The sequence below is a fragment of the Cryptomeria japonica genome, chromosome 9 (assembly GCF_030272615.1).
Source record: "Cryptomeria japonica chromosome 9, Sugi_1.0, whole genome shotgun sequence".
NCBI lineage: Eukaryota > Viridiplantae > Streptophyta > Pinopsida > Cupressales > Cupressaceae > Cryptomeria > Cryptomeria japonica.
This window is the reverse complement of record NC_081413.1, coordinates 723,887,885-723,901,191: the sequence shown is the minus strand read 5'-3', so window position 1 is coordinate 723,901,191 and position 13,307 is coordinate 723,887,885. Positions and strand designations below refer to the sequence as shown.

The window sequence follows — 13,307 nt, the reverse complement described above, 5'->3', positions numbered from 1 at the left end:
ACTCTAGAAATTATTGCAAAAAACTTTGTCAAAATAGTCGTTCATGCCAATAAATCCGTCGGTCGACTGAAGAAAAACTATCGGTCTAACTGGATGATGACTGAACATTACTAGGTTTGTCGATTACAGATTCTACCAGTGTACCGATCAAGACCAACTCAGTCAGAAACCACCTGTATACCGGTTTAATAACCATTTAGCCGATTTTATCGTTCTGTCTGTTGTTTATCCTGTTTACCTCTTTTGTGTCGGTCTACTCACTACTTACCGGTTGGCCTCCTGTGTGTCGATCTTCACTCTCTGTTTGCCCTGTCTACATATTGCTTAGCCGGTTATCCTTTGTATACCGGTCTACTCATTGCCGATAGACTGTGAAGACTTTAGAAGATGATGTTGCCAACAATGACAACCATATGATTTATCGGTCATACAAAATGCACCAAAATGCCAACACAATGCACCTTGTAGGTGTGGATAGAGCCCCTAGCAAGGTCAAGTTGCAACATCCCTTGCTAGGATTTGGGGGCAGAGCCCCTAGCAAGGTCAAGTTGCAACATCCCTTGCGAGGATTTGGGGGCATAGCCCCCTAATGGAGACGAGGGGCAATGCTCCTCACAAGATCTAGGGACAATGCCCTTGGTGTGCTCCCTGTCACAATATAGGATGGGGTCAAGTGCAAAGACCCCACTAGGAAAGCACAAATAAGGCCTACAAAACCTCACAAACCTTCATTACGAATGTCATTTCCACAATTTTTTCACCATTTTTTTGTTTAGGGTTGGAGCTTCTAACTAGAGTCTAGAGGTCATGGGAGACTCCTAGGCATCCCTGGGACATCATGGGGACATCTCAACGATGTCTCATGGTGGTGGCAGTGGCGGTACATTCCACCCAAATCCCCCTATCCTGGAAACATAAGGTTTTTTGGGCAGACACGTCCCTGTGGAACAGCATTCGAAACAAACGATTTGTAAGGGGGTCACGGGTATAACTTCTACTCGCTGATCACAAATATTTGTAAAAAAAATGAACTTGATCAATGTTCTTTGATACATTTTATAAATGTTTGACACTGTTAATATTGATTTCATATATTCCATTAGTTTTGTTGGTACCCAGCTCAAAAAGTTCTATTGTGGGCTACATTGTTATGAGTACGTATTATTTTGGAGTTGGAATTGGTGATTTAGCTTTAGCACATTAAACACTATTAAAAGAGAAAATTGATAATTACTAATAATATAAAGAAACATATTATTTGGTGCAAATGCAAGTATCTGGATTATGAAGATTGCTATTTTATTCTAATTCACTTCGTCTTTGTTGCAAACATTGAATTAAAAGACTGCGTGACTAAGAAAGAGATTCTGCACTAATAAAGGCACATGGCAGATTATGAGATTCAAAGAAATGAAACTTTGATATTAGTAAACATGAAAGCAGCTGAATTTAGGTAAGAATATTTCAGCTTCCTTTTTTAATACTGAAAAATCTTTAATCAGTATAACGAAATAGTCTGCTACGGAGCTAGTTGATAATTTTCATACACAAATATATACAAAGTCATTGACAGTTGATGTCTGCATCATACTGATTCCCACCATTTTCAGTTGATATTTGTGTTGCCAAGATCTATTTTATTTTCTTCTGAATACGATACAGGGCTAATTAGCTGCCGGAGTTCTCAGACAATGAAGTGGAGGCATGCTCAGATATGTTAGAAGCTGCTTGGTATCTAATAAATTACATAGGCACCGGACATTATAGAGTGGAAAAACCCATGGCAGAGAATGAGGAAGCTTGGAATCAGTCATTAAAGAAATTGATTTACAGTTACAGAAATGTAGCCATGCGTCATTTCAACAAATATAAAAAAACACAAGGCTAAAATAATCTCAGCCAGTTAGAAGACTGATCAGTACCTCAAAAAGGATAGAATTCATATCAGGAGCATAGGAACATTAGCATGTTATATGAAAGAAGCATTCCTCTTACCTAGGAGATACCTTACTTCCATTGTTGATTGACGGGTAGGATTATTCTATAGTAGAATTGATCCTATCATTAGCATTGATTGGATCTGTGACACTTGAATTGAACTGCATTTCACACCAAGGTGGTGTTCCCATTTGGGAAGCCTGGTTGACTAATGAGTTTCTTCATTTTTAGTAAATTGTCATTCATGAATTCCACATGTTATCAGCCAATCAAGACAATCCCTTTTACAAGTCGCTACCCGATGAAGATATAAATATTGCAACTATTAGAACAGCATATAGGTTGGTGTTAGTGCGTAGTTGTCTATTCACTTATTATTTGGTTTATTTCTCCCTGTTCTTCAGTCTCTCTCTTCTCAGGCCTATTGTTTCTTTGAGCAATCTCCTCCCAATCCACAGAGGAAGAAACTTCTCTCACAACACTCTGATTGTTCGGCAAACCATCAGAAGTTCTTGGATGACGCCTCAATCGAAGAACCAAATGACATGCAAATCCAAGAAAAACAGCAAAGATTGCCATTCCACTGATCACAAAAAGGTTCCTGAAGCTTTTCAGGCCAAGTTGTTTGAGATTGACGTGTGAAATTAAGCCATCTGCACCCAAGCATTCATCACGGATTTGCTGGAGTTTACCTGTCTCTGAAAGGTTCAGAATCGCTGTTGATATGTCAAATCTTAGTGGGGAACCCTTTTGGAAAGCCTGTCAAACAGAGTAGAAAAGGGAAATAATACTATTCAGCATCTCGAGAAGTACAACATTAGAATCAGAAATGCAAAAAGGTAATCTGTAGAGGTGTGTGATAACATGGCAAGAAAAAGAATAGTTGAGACAATAAAGGAAGTGAGTGCTTACAAATCCCCATCCATCTTTGGTGAATGGCTGACCAGCAATTTTAAAACCAGAATGGATTGATAAAAAGAATTGGACAGTTGGAAGCTCTTCTACAATTGCTCCTATACCTCCCCTGCTTGGTCCTTCAGACAATGCTTTTGCATAATCCTCAGGAGAATCAAAAGGAATAAGTCTGGCTCGAGATACATTAAGCTCCTCTGACAAAAAGTTTCTAACAAAAGATCCTCTAAAATACCCTATTGGGAGGTTGCTTGATATCAAATCATCAATTCCATCAATTGTGGATGAAAGCTGCTGCACTGTAAGGGATGAGGTCAAATTTGCCTTATAACTCGAACTGATGACTAAAACAACAAAAAGCCATATCACCAAAATTATCCGTCCAAGGCCACTCACAATTTTTCCTTCTGCATCAATCCCATAAAATTTTGCCTCAGATTCTATTCTACAAAGATATAAAAAAAGGAAAACAACTAGTGCTTTCATTTCAAACATCATGCAGATCCACTATTCTTGAGTGCACTAACCACAAAATCCAAGGAAAAGGGAAAAAAATCTCTCAAATTAATTCCAGGAACTTGTTCAGTCAGTGTAAGTTCAAGAAATACAGCCACTGATCATGGTTGTCACTTATGATACTTAAAAGGAGTCTACTGAAGAGAATCCAAGCAGAAAGATATCAAACTTACTATGGATTAACAATGTTGTTGAAATGGAGAACCTGTATCAAAACATTACACAATGTAGTAAGATGTGTATCTTTTTCATAATTCAGAAATAAAAACTGTTCTATAAAATCCTTTGGTAAGCACTTTCAAACTTTAAAAATATAAATTTATCATCTAAAAAAGTGCCAAATAAAAAGCAGTTGGAATATCATTAATAGTTTACGAGGGATTATCTTATCATGATACAGATATTTATATCAGAATTCAACTGCATAGTTTTGAGTCAAACTCATTGATCCATATTTCATGATTTTTCAGATAAACTCATTTACAATTGCAGAAAATACCTCTACATATTAAAGGATTATCTCAATATATTTTGAGTTAAATGAATAAAATGATGAAAATGAACATAATGTGGGAAAGGATAGAACATTGGATCAAAAGATGGTGCAATATCATTGATAATTTAATATTATAATATAAAATTTGGAGTTTTTTTTTATGAAAAGTAGAAGCTTAATTGTTGATATCTATAATTTAGAAAAGAAAATACAGAGATGTTTTTTATTTTTTTGAAGTTTAATATAAGATCTTTCAGTTTTTGTAACTGATAAAATAAAGTTGCAAAACATTTATTTAACATTTAACATTTTTGAAAAACCACGTGTATCTTATTGGAAAGAAAATAACTTTTTTTCATGTGTTCCATCAAATTTTTTTATTATTTTAATAAAAAATAACATTGAATTATAAACAAACTATATGGTTGTATTTAAAAAATATTACTTTTTAAGATTAAAAAGTTATATATACAAAATATTGGAAAATTAAAATTAACTGTAAATACCCTTTAAAAAAATTAAAATATCTTTATTGGAAACACATATAATATCTCCTATTAAATGTAAATATAGTTTAAAAATATGTAAAAGGCTTACAATAAAAAGGTGGTCAAAAGGAATTCTTGGCCTAAAAAATACAAGTCTAGAGAAGTAAACAACACTTAATCACATGCAGTCTGATTGTCACTCTTGGGAACCACCCACTAGACATGCTCATTAAGCACATTTTGAGTCATCTTCCCATCTTGAAACGACAACTGATCTTGCATTGTCAACAGGACTAAAACATCCTAGCCAAATAGAGGATACCAATGGCAAATTAATGGTTAAAGGTGTTGAAAAATAAGACAAAATATTGTAAGAAATCTAATTCAAAATGTACACAACAAACATATATATATAAAATATTATTATTAATCATTTGGGGACTACAAAATATTGTGCAAATGCTTATAAAGCAAACCATTCCTTACAACTTCTCAAACTAACTTGTGAGAAATTAACTCCAAATTGATCAATAAGTCACTGAAGTGACTTTATTATAATGTAAACCTTAATTTTCCAACACCTGCCCTTAATGTTTACATTAAACACAACAAATACATGTTTTGTAGAAGCTTTTCTTTGAATAAACAATTCTTGGACCTATTAGAACTCAAGCCCTTAATGTTTACATTAAACACAACAAATACATGTTTTGTAGGAGCTTTTCTTTGAATAAACAATTCTTGGACCAATTAGAACTCAATCAAACTGCCTCATGAACCTTGTCTAAGTGTGTCTCTTGAGCTAAATTCTTGAGTTCCCAGATTAGCGCCTCCCCAAAAACCCAACTCACAACCCTACTGGATTATCAAACAACAATCCATGTCGAGCTATATCCGCAATGCTCCATCAAGTAGTCTCATGACACTTGCAAGGGTATACTTTCCAAAATCCACAAACTCCCAAACTATCTAGGAAACAATCCATATTGAATTTACACCATATTTGGTCCCATCTTAAAAATAAAATTCACAACACATCAATTCCTCAATTTTATTAGCCATCTCTAAGCAAGACGCTGGTTCAAGATGATGAAAATCCTCCAAGAAAGACCAAGCTCAAAAAGATTCGAGAAGCTCAAAGAGAAACTAGTTCATGCCTTGTACTTTCTATTCCATACTTCTCACAACCATTTGTTGTAAAATTTGATGCCTCAGGAAAGGGAATTGAAGAAATACTTATGTAGAAAGAGCACTCCATAGCATTTGCTACCAAGGAATAGAAAGATTTTGAAAGGGGTTTTCCTATAGGAAATTCCTACCATCATGCATTCTTTAGCCAAGTTTAGGCAATACCTAGTCTATGGAAGATTTTTTGTGAGAAGAAAACATAACAATTCGAAGTTCTTCCTTGGCCAACTTGACCTAAATGGCAGGCGACAAAATGGGTGACTGGTCTTCAAATTTACGATAATGATATAAAGTACAATAAGAGTAAGAAGAATGTAGTTGTTGATGCCTCCTTCATATGCATATTCTCCATTGTGTTTATGCCATTTTTTATCGATTGGAAGCTTTCTATTATAGCAAAGTGTGCTATGAATACACTTGATATCGATCTTTTAGGTGAAAGTATGAAGGGTGATAGGTATTTGGTGGTATAGCTTGCAAACTTGAACTTGGAGGGTATTCGACAAGCCAAAACGATTTGGCTTAGAGGTTACTCAGGAAAAATCGACACATTAAGAAACACTTAAATTTTTGGAAATAAACAACATAATCTTTTGAAAAAAAAAAATTTATTGTAAAATATAGCTACAAAATGTGTCAAATGAGTTAAGTAGGGGTCTAGAGGAAAATAACAATGTTTATAAAACCAAAACTCAGAGTTTTTGCAATGTCTAATCCATGCTTTTTTCCAAATTTTGACATATTGCTAAATTAAATGGAAAAATTCTTTGAGTTTTTGGTGAGTCTTGGCAAGTACTCACCAAAAACTCGAACACTGGAAAAACTTGAGGGTGAAAAAAATGGCAAGTACTGGATGACCCACCAAGTATGCAAACTATGGTATATGGTATCATTATATAAAGATAGAATGTTTTTTTAGTGCCCTCAAATAAAGGACGAGATTTAAGCATTGCATGATGCACCTATGGCTAGACAGCTAGGATTCTACATGACTTAAAGAAAGATAAGAGAAAGGTTTTTCTAAAAGGGCTTAAGAAGATGTTCTCAAATATATCAAGGAGTGCAAATTGCCAAAAAATAAATAAGAACATGTTTTCCCTACAAATTGTCTATGTTATTCCAGTGTGTGAGTTGCATATCTAAATCTGAAATTGTTAGTGTGGAGCTTGTTCTTGGTGTGGATGGTTTGTATTGGTTTTGGGAGTGCATATCTTTTATTTGCATCTGTTGGACTTGTTATTAGCACTTGATTTACCATTCATATTCATCTTGTAATGCTGGTTAGTAGTACTAACAGCAAGTTTCTTGATTACTCTTAGTCCCACTGCATAAGTGGAAGAGGCTAGCTTTGCTGCCTATCTTTTGGACAGAGAGATCTCATAATCAAAAAATCCATATCATGCATTGTAAAGTTGATTAGTAGTACTAACAACTATCTATTTTTGGATTGTTGCTCAGGACCCACTGAATAAGTGGAAGAGGTTGGCTTGCCGCCTTTCTTTTATTATTGTAACATTGCCCTCCCACTAAATAAGCAGTTGAGTAAATTGCAAATCCATTTTCAGTCCTCCCACTGGATAAGTGGTTGAGTGATTGTTGATTTTTTCAGTTCCTTGTAATCTTGTAACTGGCTGGTTGCACCACCAAACTGTTGTGGAAGTTCTACCACCCGTTGGATAAGCGAAAGGGGCTGGCTTGCCGCCTGATATTATACTTTGCATTGTAATTTCCAGCAGATCATTGAGCTAACGATCTCCTTATCACCGTATGCTCTCACCTTCCCACATTGGGCTCTAGGTGATCAGAAAGTATAAGGGTTACTTTCAGCAGTGTTTCTGATTATCATTTTCTAATCCTAACAGGTGCTTGTGGTGCTTGTAATTGAAAAAAAATTGGAAAAAATTAAGGAGAATATTTCACCATACATTTGCACTCCTTAAATACAAGTTAGATCATCAGAAAAACCTAGTTGAGGGTCGGCCACATAGTATACAATATTACATAAAATAGGCCATCTAGACCAAAAACACCCAATGCGGTCCACTCCAGAAGATAGAGGGGACCCAAATCCATCACAATGTACACTACTGAACATCTGCAACAACTTCTTCATTTGCACATACAACTAACTATGACAATCAACCATACAAGTTTGACATCAATGACAACACAACAAATCATTGACAACATTCTCCAAGTTTCCAACATATACAACCAGCAAAGTAGAAAATTAACTCTCCTCAATCTTCTCTAAAATTGTTCTCTTCGAATATGATATTCAAAAAGCTCTATAGATCTAAAAATGTAAACTCCACTATGCCCAAATGTGACCTTTGAATGAAATCACTAGATTATTCTCTAGATTGTATCTCTCAACAAAATGGAGAATGTTGTCTACAAGGGTTTTCGTCCTCACAAACCAAAGATGAAAAGGTAATCTCCTTCAAACAGAAGCAATGTCAAATATCAAAGTCAACATATACTCAAATGAGAGCCCGCATCCTTGTTTTGTATTTTTTTGGCTACTTTTTTGCTTTTTTGCAATTTTTTAGAAAAGCACTTTTTTGCCCTTTTGTTGTTTTTTCACTTTTTTTTTTGAAAAATAATTGTTTGCTGTTTTGCTACTTGTTGACGTGCGTTTTGTGACCATACCAACACAAAATAAAGTTTTCCAACGGTCACTTTACTCTCTCTTGATCAAAGTTCAATTGTATCCTAAGATTGCAATAAGTTCAAACAATTGACTCCAAGGTTTTGATTATACAATGGATGTGATTCAATTGGCTTGATGTGATATGCTAGTAATCCAAGTGGACTTATGTTTGAATCGTTCTTTCACTTATTTGCTATGGTTGGAACTTCATCATCGAACCAATTCTATGATGCTTCTGCTTCGAACAAATTGAATTGGAATGAACTAAAATTGAAGGGGAAAGAGTTAAAAGGATCTAAATCTACTCCCAAGGGAAGTGATGTCAATAGATAGTACTCTAATGGATGAATTCCAAATAAACCAAGTTCTACTTCGCCAAGATTAACCCCAACTCCGCAAGAACTGGTGCAATCTTCTAAGGATGTTGAAGGATTTTCACATCGAGAAAGTGCATTTGAATACCCAAAACAACACAATCCAAATGACTATCCATAATTGAACTTGGCACAAATTTAGTGGCTTAGGCTAACTTTGCACTGCAACTTATAATCAACAAGATGCAAAAAATATGAACCATGGAAATTCATCAAGCAACATTACATTCTCCATTGAAATCAAAGCACCACTCTACTTCTACTCTAAGTGAGGAAGGTGAAACCATGTAAGTTTTAAAAAATAACTTAAGTGAACACCATCAAAGAACAATGCATCACTGTATCTCAATAACTTATCACAACAATTTCATATGAAACTCCCTCCTTTACAAATGAAGGGGGTCACTCCCTTATATAGGCATCCAACCTTGATTACATGCAAACCATAATTAGAGTTTGACCCAAAAGATTCCTCACACGTGATGCAACAAGGCAGGAATAAACATTAAATGCCCATCATGCCCACTTAAAATAAATTCTTGTCTACTAAAAATGGCGTCCATTGTGCATTAAATGCACCATTATCTGTCAAGTTCGGCCAATGTGAAATAAATGCTCCACCATACAAGAATCACCCATAATGTCATAAATGTTCCATCATCTCCAAAATTGGCCACATGCAATAAATGCTCCATTATCTCACCATGCATTTAATCAGCTACCATTTGGTGAAATATTCCAGCAATGAATGCGCCACCATGCTACCATGCACTCAATAGATTCTCGCCATGCAAATGGACCCTACTGTCATAGGAACTTCTATAAATTTTTGGGTTGTGCTTCATTAATATAGAATATTCTCTTTGCATGTTGCCAACTCATCCTTTACAAGTATCTTTCCATTTCGGACCCACAAAAGACATTTTAGAAGATTTTCCTTCCTTGGAAGAATTTTAACAATCTTTTCCACTTCTGAAGGATTCTTATATGTCCGACATTCGAATAGAGAGAAAATCTTTGTAGACAGATTTTGTCCTTAAAGAAAATTTTTGTGCACATTTCATCTTGAAGGAAGGTTTTCCAACCACTTACTGTTTTTTCATGCTTAAGGAATTTTGTCTTGTTTTGAGCTCTGGAGAGAGAAAATCTCCTTAGCCAATTTTCCTTGTGCCTTGAAATTCTTCACCTTGGGCGAATTTCTTCCATGAGGAAGGAATTTTTGTGCTTTTTGAATTCATCATGTCTTGAGGGAGATTTTTGATCAATTTTTCACTTTTCCTATTTTTTAGGATTTTTTTCCATTTTTAGCTTCAAAATTCAAGAGAAGACTTCTCTCACTTGGCCAATTTTTCTTCTCGTCTTGAAATTTCTTCATCCTTTGACAAATTTCCATGCTTGGGAGAGGAATTTTGAATTCCTCCTTGATTGGGATTTCCATGTCCCTCTTCCAATGCCAATTTCATCATGTGGAGGAATTTTGACTTGGAGGAAGAATCCTCCACCACCCACTTCCAGCACTCCTACTCCACCTTGGGCACCATTTTGACCTTGGGGAGGAATTACCTAGCTTTGGCACTCCTTGCCTTTGCCTGGGCATTGTTTTCATATGCTTCAGGAATTCTTCATCTAGAAGAAAATTCCTTCCTTGTCTCCATATGGCACCCTAATGCATACTTGGGCCGAATTTCAAGCTGATGAAGGAATTTTAAATGCATCAAGGAATTCCTCCTTGACCCTTTGCTAGCGCCATCCATCTGACCTTGGGCGTTGAATCCACCCATTGTAGGAATATGCTTTTGGAAGGAAAAATCCTTCATCACCTAGTTCTGGCATCATGCTCTTGATTTGGGCATTGGAATGCACATGGAGGAATTTGACTTTTGTTGACTTTTCTTTCCTGACCTCCATTTGGCACCCTTCTTCTAGATTGGGTGGAATTTTGACCTTGGGAAGGATTTTATTGCCTTGGGAAATATTCCTACATACCCTGATTTTGGCGCTCCAGATCCAACGCTGGGCGCTAAAGTCATGCAATGAAGGAATTTTGGGTATGGAGGAAAAATCCTCTAGACCCTCAATCTAATGCCTTACCCTTGACCTTTGGCATGGATTTGATGTTGTAGAGGAATTTTCCATGTGGGGAGAAAATCTTCCACACCCCTCTTTTGGCACCCATCCTCCATGCTTGGGCATGGATTCCATGTGGTGAAGGAATTTTGTCATGGACGAAAAAATCCTCCATGACCCCATTTTGGCACCCTATCTCTTGGAGTGAATTTTTGAAGGGTGATAGAATCCTTGTCTTGGAGGAAAATTCCTCCAAGACCTCCATTTGGCGCCCATGCTATCTTTGGAATCAATTTACTGCCAAGGTAAGGATTTGTCAAGATTCTTCACCAGACTTAACCAATTTTTTCTTTCCAGACTTGGAATGCCATCTTGGATTGAAGTGGATTTTCGTAGCTTAGGAGATTTTTCAACACCTTTCCACTTCTAGAATGAATTCCACACTTAGCCATTCTAGATCAATTGTTTGCTTTTTCAAACTTTTCGGATTTAGACAAATAATCAGGAATGCTTAGTCTTCAGTGTCAAGACCCTTGCTTGTGTTGAACCTGCCAAAAATAGACTTATTAAAAATAGTAAGTATTTCAAAACGTTAAAATTAGGGCAAGATGACACTTACTAAAAATAGAAACTGTTAAAAATAGTTAAGTTTGATTTTTGGCAAAATAAGGACAATCCAAGAGGTACTGAAATCCCTAAAAAAGAGTAACTCAGAATTCGATCAAATTTCACTGGTAGCTTCCTTGAAGGGTCTTGAATCCAATGCAATTTAGTTTTTCCAAATCCTTACACTCAGAATTCAATCAAATTTCACTGGTAGCTTCCTTGAAGGGTCTTGAATCCAATGCAATTTAGTTTTTCCAAAACCCTAAGGAAAAGACCTCAAATCTAAGTCTGAAGGGAAAAACCCTAAAATAGGTAAAACAGAATCCAAACTTAGCCAAATTTGCTCAAATGACTTGCAAACTTGATCAAAACTTATCAAAGACACTTGCAAACCAGGGAGACTAAAGAGATTGCTACGAAAAGACCCAAAGAACCAAAACCAAAAGACAAGAGGACCTAAAAAGTAGGGGGTCTCCATTTGCAATGGGGCGATGTATGAAAACGTCACAACACTACTTTTTTGGAAATGTTCTTTTTCTTTTATTTAATAAAAATCACATCCTTTTTAATCTCCCAATGTAGTATTAAATAATAAAGACTCATCCATTAAAATAAATCACCGTTAATTTAATAACTAGCCTCTATAATCCCTTCATTAAATAAATTAAAATAATGATAAAGTTAAATCTTTAATTAATTAAAATTTATTTTAATTTTATTAAAACCCCCAGACTATATAAAACATTGTGATAGTCTTCAAAACTAAACCCACCAACAATACTAAAAATAGTAACCCTATCAACTAGCCTAGTTGATGCTCAAAACTTACTAAAAATAGTTAAGTATTGGAAGACTAACCCAAAATCACTCCAGAATAGAGGTATTTTGCTCATAATCCTGATTCGGGTTCAACCAACCATGAAATATTGTCAAACTATTAGATATACCCCTTCCAAGGTTCCCTAACCCTAACTCAACAACCTACATGAACCAACTAAATAGGCTAAATATCCATCAACTGAACTAGTTAGGAAGGGGACAATACATAATCATTTCAACATCATTGTGGGTAATCTTGGAAATATTTTCATATTTTCATCACTTTGTTTAAGTTAATAACGTAATAGGTTCATCTTGATTTCCAACATTTGGTATCAGAGCTAACAGTTTCATTGACAAAGGGACGCCTTTCTTTCAAGTGTTGAAATTTTTTTGGCTACACTCGAACTTTTGCATTGTTGGTTTTGCAGCTTTGTGAAGAGGATTGCATACCATGGTTTCTACCTCCCCCATCTAGATATTAATAAGTTCAATAGATTTGGTTACGAGATATGGAAATTGAAGATGGAAGATCTCATAGAAGAAGGGGGTCAGTGGTTGGTAGTTTCCAATGAGTTGAAGCCATCCAGAATATCTACTGAAGATTGGTTAAAACTTGACAAGAAGACACAAGGAACCATTTGGTTGTCTTGCAAATTCCATTCTCTTAAACGTTTCAGAGGATACTACTGCATACAAGTTGTAAAAGAGGATGTGATATTTACCAAATCAAATTCTTATTCATAAGTTGCATCTCAAAAGATGGTTATATTCATAAAAAATGAAGGATACTGATTCTGTTGCAGATCATTTAAATGCTTTTAATTTGGTTTTCAGTCAACTTGCATCTATAGATGTTAATTTTTTCATGTCCCCTTTTCAAAAAATAGAGGGAGGGAGTTGTCGGAGTTTGTGAATCAGAGGTTTTGTGTGACGAGTGCCTAAGTGCTATTGGGGATTGGGGTTTAGGGATAATGCTAGACCCATGCCATAGCATGGAAGTGGAGAGCTAGAGATCCATTAAATGTCAAGGATCAAGGTTGTGGACCAATGAATGCCAAGTCAGAGGGGAAGGGAAAATTTGAAACTCCAACAGAAAAAGCTTGCAAGGCCTATAAGGCCAACCTATGTTGTAGCATGTGGAAATTCAATTTTGGGCGTTTGCACCATTCTAGGCCTAGGTCAACTATTTTGGTATTTGTGTTAGGGGGCGTATAAAATTAGGAAAACACTTCAATTGTAATCACAGA

General features: G+C 35.7%; 1 protein-coding gene across 1 annotated transcript in view; it reads right to left on the bottom strand.

The window, feature by feature from the left end:
* Positions 1-1,781: 1,781 nt before the first annotated feature.
* LOC131067431 (glutamate receptor 3.1) overlaps positions 1,782-13,307 on the bottom strand; it is an 89,360-nt gene continuing 77,834 nt past the window's right edge. The window contains exons 4-6 of the mRNA XM_058002437.2: positions 3,540-3,571; positions 2,851-3,257; positions 1,782-2,697 (exon numbers count right to left, since the gene is read on the bottom strand). Of these exons, the coding sequence (XP_057858420.2) occupies positions 2,302-2,697; positions 2,851-3,257; positions 3,540-3,571 (835 nt within the window). The 3' untranslated portion in view covers positions 1,782-2,301. The remainder of the gene's footprint in view (positions 2,698-2,850; positions 3,258-3,539; positions 3,572-13,307) is intronic.